Genomic DNA, 7,227 nt, shown 5'->3' on the forward strand with positions numbered 1-7,227 from the left:
GCACACCATCAGGATTAAAAATGGAAAAGATTATATTAGTGATGATGTCTTCTGGACCAAAAATATTGCTTCGAAACTAGTTCAATTTTATGAAGATTATGTACTACCGGAATTACTTGATCCAAGACTGGAGAGAAACATATTAATCCGCGAATCTGAATATATAATTAAAGCTAAAAAACAAAAAATGATAGAAACAGAAAAAACGAAAAAGTAAATTTACGGAAATATTGGAAAACAAACATTAAAATGAATTGAAAAGAAAAATTAATTTGAATTAGAAAATAAATAATATCAAAATGCATTTTGCGTTAGACGCAGTGATTCTTAAAATGCATTCTATGTTAGACGCAATGATTGTTCTTAAAATGCATTCTGCGTTAGACGCCGTGATTGTTTTTAAAATGCATTCTGCGTTAGACATAGTTATTATTCTTAAAATGCATTCTGCGTTACACGCAGTGATTATTATTAAAATGCATTCTGCGGTGATATGTCAAAATGCATTCTGCGTTGAACACAGTTTATAATATATAAATGAAATATACGCTCTGCTCATTTACCTGCATTCTGCGTTTAACGCAGTAAATTACCATAACAAAAAAAAGGCTACTTAAATTGATTGAACAAAAAATAAAATAATTTTTATTTAATAAAAAGCAATATGGCATAAGCATTAATATGTTTTTTGTATATTATATAAGGAATCGTGCAAATTACTACCATATCTATATATGGGTGCATTTATATCTTATCATTAGAATTCATAAAATAGCTATTCTCTAATGGGTAGATATGATTGCAACCCGTTTGTACTACATCAGGATGTCTAATATCCAATAGAGAAATTTTCAGAATTGTAAAAAAGGAAGCAAAACACAAGTGAATCAGGTATATTCTTTTTTATAAAATTCTATTTTAAAATTAAATACATTAAGAAGGACTTTAAATCATAATAATAACATGTAAAATAAATGTCATTGATGCATTCGCGAATTCGCATTTGAAATTCTATGAAGTCAACTTTTTTATTAATCTGAATAATTTAAATCAATGCATGTGCGTGTGTGTGCGTGCGTGTGTGTGTGTGTGTGTGTGTGTGTGCGTGTGTGTGCGCGCGCGCGCGCGGTGTCTGTGTGTGTGCGTGTGTGCATGTGTATGTACGTCACGATTTGCACATTTTAGTATATTTCCGGGAGTCCATAATACATAATTGGTACGTATTTAACGTAACGTTTTAATTATGTCAGTAGAGTTATGTAGCATTTATGAAACTTTTATAGTATACACATTTACATTCATCAAAATTCATAAATGTTACGTATTTATTATAACGTTTCAATTACGTCGTTAGAGTTACGTAGCATTTACGAAACTTTTAAAGTATACACATTTATTCATCAAATTGCATAAATGTTACATAACAGAGTAACAACAAAATTACATAACATTTCTACGTAACAATTACAGATTCATTACGTTATTGACATAACTGATACGCCATAATTCTATTTTGTTCAATTATAACATATAGAATGATATGTAATTACTAAGTAAATATACGTTTACTGAAATTATTTATGTTCTTTGTGCATAACGCAATTAGTAAATTTTTCTCTATATTATGCATCTGTGTAAGTTATGTGAACATGCTCTTATGGGATAAGTATGTGATTGGCTTAGCCGTATTAAGTATAATACGTGCAAGTGCGCAATCATTGTACAAAGCATCCCGTGCTTCTGTGCGCTAGGCTTTACTTTTCAATATGGCCACATCTACAAAAACAGTAGTCGTGCGTGCTAAAAAATTGTGTTAAAAGTGTGAGCAATATCGAGATATTGGTAAGTATGAAATAAAAATTCACTTAATAATTAATGCCAACAAGTGGTAATTGTTGTCTTGTGGTAAAAAATCTATGCTAAAGATTGAATTCCTCTTATGCAGTGAACAAAAGATACAGCGTACTCGTGAAAACCGCGTGCGCCTAACAAAGGACAAAGGACCTCGTGCCAGCGAAAGATACACCTAGTTTTGCCTCATTATTTTTATATTTTGGCATTTTTATAGAGAGTACGATTTATTTTATGCAACATTATTTTCCTCATGTTTTTTTACAATATTTGTTGCACGGTCATTTAATGAGAAAAACAAGAAATCTTTTATTTGCACTATTTATTGAATCAGAAGCTTGAACATTTCGAGTGTAAAGTTACATCATCTCTTAATTATAGATTTATTTTGTATTGCATTGCACACTAAATTCCGGTCTACAATTTTTTTATAATGATCATAATGGTTATCCCAATGATAAATGATATCAGTTATGAAATATATAACTTATATTGTTGAGCAAGATATCTGCATTAGAAAAAATTGTAGATATAATATTTTTTCGAATAATTCACATATTTTGAAAGTTTATTATTGAATTTTTTCGTAATAATTTTTTGCAAATGAAATAGAATCTTATAATTAATAAATATTTTCTATGCATGAGTCTTAATTTTTCAATTTGGTATTTGATCGTGAATTAATTTGATGTAAACTGATTTTTATTTAAGTAAAATATTTAAACATGATAGCATTAATTATTACAAGTTATTACATAATGAAGTTATAAACATGAAATATAAGTCTTAAAAAATTGTAAATATTATGCGTGCAATATGCTTATATAATTACTTTAATTTATAATTTATAATAAGTTCATAATAACATGCAACGTAACAAAAAAAATTATGCGTGTTTAATTAATTACAACACTAAAAGACATTACAAAAATATTTACATTAAAAGACATTGAAAAAATTATATAGGTAATTTATTTTACCGTAATTGTGAAGATAAAAATTTCAAATTTTTTATATATAAATAAAATACTATTTAAGAAATATAGATTACATTTTTTCTGAAATTTTCTATTGGCGTCTTTAAAATATTACATAAATAATATTTTAATTATTGAATTAGTTTGTTTACAAAAAAACTGCAAATGTCTTAAAACATATTTTATTTGTCAAAATATTTTTAATTCTCCATATAAGCTTCCTATATATTGTTTCAGTGATAAAGGAGAATATAACATAAACAAAATAATATCAGGCAAACCCAAACCTATATTCGTGTACATAATCGCAATTCATCTATTTTCTATTGCTTTATAAAATTATATATTATGTCCAAATCAAAATTAAGACTAGACATTATTTCTTTAACGCCAAGGCAGCGGCGACGTATTTTCTTAAAAAAATTTCGTAATATTTGCCAAATGACTATTAATTCAAATTTGGAAATTCAAAATAATATCGTAAATTTATCGAATGTGCCAGGTAACATCAAACAATTACCTCAGCAGCAAAATGTACTAAAAGAAATTGATTTCGATTATTCCAATGTAATGAACATTAATAAGTGTACAGAAAATAATCATGATTTAGTCTCTGAACATTCGGAAATTAGTATTGATAAAAATAGTCCTCAGTTAAGTATTTCAAGTGATAAATTTTCCAAAACAGAACTTATTAATGACATCCGATTATGGGTTATTGAAAATCGTGTCAGTCATTCTGCTATTAGTAGTTTACTGAAAATTCTAGTAAAATACGGCCATAATCTTCCTATTGATGCTCGAACTCTGTTTCAAACTCCCAAACAAGTAGACATTATTGAAATGATATCAGGAAAATATTATCATGCAGGTTTAGGTGATAGAATTTAAAAAAATCTATTCGTAAACATTATTATCGAAGTAATTTACCATCTCAGATAAATATTAATGTAAATGTAGATGGTCTTCCTTTAACAAAATCTTCTGGGAGTCAATTTTGGCCTATTTTAGGTAGTATAGTTGCAGATTTTTACACCGAACCGTTTATAATTGGTGTTTATCATGGTTTTGAAAAGCCAAAATGTTGCAATACTTTTTTGAAATATTTCATGGATGATTGTTTTGAAATTTTCCGAACTGGCATTGTAGAATATGGCAAAAAAATAACTATGAAATTGAACGTATTTATCTGCGATGCTCCTGCAAAATCGTTTATCAAGGGAATTAAAGGACATAATGCGTATTTTGGATGCGGAAATTGTATTCAAGAGGGAGATACATAGGGAGATTACATAGAAAATCGAATAACGTACCCAGAAATTAATGCTATGTTAAGATCAGATGAATCTTTTAAATTAAGAAAACAAGAAGAACACCATAAAATCACTTCAAATCTTGAAGATTTAAATATTGGAATGGTTACTCAATTTCCTTTAGACTACATGCATCTCGTACTATTAGGAGTAATGAAAAAATTGTTGCAGTTTTGGATTAAAGGTAAACATAATGTTCGTATGGTTGCAACTCAGATAACTCTTGCTTCAACTTCTTTATTATCTATGTCATTATTCTTACCTAAGGAATTTGCTAGAAAGCCAAGCAAATTAGATGAAGTTGATCGCTTTAAAGCCACCGAATTAAGACAATTATTATTATATACTGGGCCAATAATCTTTTTTAAAAAATTATCACGTGATAAATATGTTCATTTGTTTTTAGTTTGAGCATAGCAATTCGAATTTTATGTAGCAAAGAATATTGCGTACAACTGCTTGATTATGCACACAGTTTATTATTGTATTTTGTTGAAAATTACGGCACATTATATGGTCGTCAATATATATCATATAACGTTCATAATTTAATTCATTTGTGTTCTTATGTAAAATTATGGGGAGAGTTAGATAAATTTAGCGCGTTTAAGTTCGAAAATTATATGCAAAAAATTAAATCAAGAATTAGATCTTCGAGTCGGCCATTAGAACAATTAGTCAATCGTTGTAAAGAAGAAGATAATTTTAATATAACAAATGTAGAAAAGAATTATCCAATACCAAAAGAATGTATTATAAATGGCAAAAATATAATAAAATCAGTTCAATATAAAGGTTTCTATCTAAGTACAAGAACTGCTAATAATTGTTGTTTTTTGTTAAATGGTACGACAATTTCACTTACGAAAATTTATTTTAAAAATAAACAGATTTATATTATTGGCAAAAAATATTTAAATATTAAATCATTTTTTCACATTCCATGAAACTCTTTAAATATCGGAATTAAAAAGATTAACGAGTCACAGTATGAGTTAATTACTGTTCCATTGTCTGATATTAAATTAAAATGTGTAAAACTGCCTTTATGTGACGAAGAAGCTGTGGTATTGCCTTTACTGCACCAACAAGAAATATGTTTATGGCGAGTACTCATTTTGATAGAATATATAATTGAAAACAATATTAAATTATTTAATAAGTTTTCTTTTTTTATAGATTATTAATAATGGTAAAAAATTTCGCTGTCGTAACTTTTCCAAGCGATGGGAATAATGAAGAAGAGATCGTATCAGAAGTTTCATCTTTATGGCTTTCCTCCAATTTAACAGAATGCTGGTGGCCATCGGTAAAAAATATTAACACCTTTATTGTGAAACAAACTCCACCTGTTACTAATGATCCTAAATGGACACTTTATCCTATCAAATTTCATAGATATTATGGTAATTTATATTTTACTTCAGAACTTATGTAATTATTTTTTTAATATATTAAAAAATAATGTAACTTGTAAATTGTTTTGTTCTAATCAAGATTCATTAGATGAGGCTAGACAGAGAGCAACGAATTATTCTTCAAGCGATGAAAGTAATACAAATCAAATAAAGAAGTCATGCACAAAACGGTCACTAAATACTGTTTATAACAATGAATCTGAATCTGATTCTGATGACTCACGTTCAATTATACCAAATCCACCACATCTTAAAGATACAAATGTCTCACAATCAGCCAAAAATATTCAATCAATCTCAAATATTTTGGATTCAACAATTATTAATAATATTGATATGGAAATTCTTGTTGGAACTATAGTACCTCACAAAAGTAATTTTGATTTTAATTCTTTTATTCCATTTTTATTATCTCTATAATAAAACTGTTTTTTTAAAATTATAGTTATTACTGTTTATCATGTGAGTAATCTAATACTTTTTTAATATTTAGATATGCAGGATGTATATACGTTAGTGTTAGAAATGTCAGATAAAATGAAAGGTTTTCTATTTATTTTTTGTCTTATAATCTTATTAATATCTCTTTATGGCATTGTTTATTTAATATTATTAATTTTTTAGATAATTTTGAAAAAATATGTACAGCTATAACTTTAATTTCATTAAACATACAAGCTATTGATACTCGTTTAAAAAACATGGAAACACAACATAACCAACATAAGTCTAAAACATCTGCCATGGATACATCAAATATACAAAGATCTTTTCCGTTTAAGAGCATAAATAAAGTAATAGCTTTTGAAAATAGTTTATCAGAAAATACAGATGAGTACAACAAATTTGTAAGTTTAATTAAGTTATTTAAATGCAGATTTTATTTAAATAGAATAATAGAAATTATATTATTGGTATGTTTTATTTTTAAAGATGCTGTATATATCTCGCATAGGTAGAGGGTCCGCTAAAGAAAATTTAATTCGTATATATCGAACTTTATTTTCTAATGAAGTTGCCAAGGTTTCATCCTGGAAGGGACTACGTAATCATTTTAAAATAAGTAGTTTAAAATCTATATTGACGGGAATACAAGGTAAAATATATTTTTATATTTATAAATAAATTTATAAAATATAAAATTTAATTTAATGTAAATTTTTGTTTAATAATTTAGCAACAATTTTGGCTCAACACCAATTCACAAACAAAGAGTTTGAAGACATCACGAAAGAATTTCGCCAAGGTAGTCATAGGCTTAGCAGATAACAAAAAGACTCCGAAGAAGCAAATCCGCAAGTTATTTAAATGTCTCAAAAGCTAATCATTTTTTTATTATAATCTTTTTTCTTATTAGTTTATGAGCTTTTGACTTTTTCTTACTTTATCTAACAATTTTTTTAATTACAAAAAGTATAATTGCTTTATTGTTTTTTTTTTCAAATAAAAATGGAATTGCGTTTCCATTTTTGTTTAAATTAGATTTATTCTAACGGTACACACTTATATATTTTAAACAAATGTGTTATAATTAACGAATCATACATGACTCGCAAAGATTTTGACAAGTGTGTTTATGAATGTAAAAATTATAGTTTATGAGGAGAAAAAAAACTCATTCCTTATTAATGTACAACGTTAACACAAAAAATAATATCGCAAATACTC

The 7,227-nt window shown here is 26.9% G+C and overlaps 1 protein-coding gene across 2 annotated transcripts; it reads left to right on the top strand.

Moving 5' to 3' along the window:
- Positions 1 to 3,335: 3,335 nt before the first annotated feature.
- On the top strand, positions 3,336 to 6,875 carry LOC126852005 (uncharacterized). Of its 2 annotated transcripts, none has more exons than XM_050596444.1 (8): positions 3,336 to 4,325; positions 5,116 to 5,246; positions 5,321 to 5,547; positions 5,639 to 5,932; positions 6,053 to 6,103; positions 6,184 to 6,407; positions 6,493 to 6,655; positions 6,737 to 6,875. In XM_050596444.1, exons 3-8 carry the CDS (start codon positions 5,331 to 5,333, stop codon positions 6,826 to 6,828), a joined length of 1,041 nt encoding a protein of 346 aa, XP_050452401.1. In that variant the 5' UTR covers positions 3,336 to 4,325; positions 5,116 to 5,246; positions 5,321 to 5,330; the 3' UTR covers positions 6,829 to 6,875. The 2 variants fall into 2 exon arrangements, with proteins under 2 accessions (XP_050452401.1, XP_050452402.1); XM_050596445.1 differs by having other exon boundaries at positions 4,243 to 4,325; positions 5,321 to 5,450.
- Positions 6,876 to 7,227: the final 352 nt, after the last annotated feature.

This window comes from Cataglyphis hispanica, chromosome 9 (genome assembly GCF_021464435.1).
Source record: "Cataglyphis hispanica isolate Lineage 1 chromosome 9, ULB_Chis1_1.0, whole genome shotgun sequence".
Lineage (NCBI taxonomy): Eukaryota > Metazoa > Arthropoda > Insecta > Hymenoptera > Formicidae > Cataglyphis > Cataglyphis hispanica.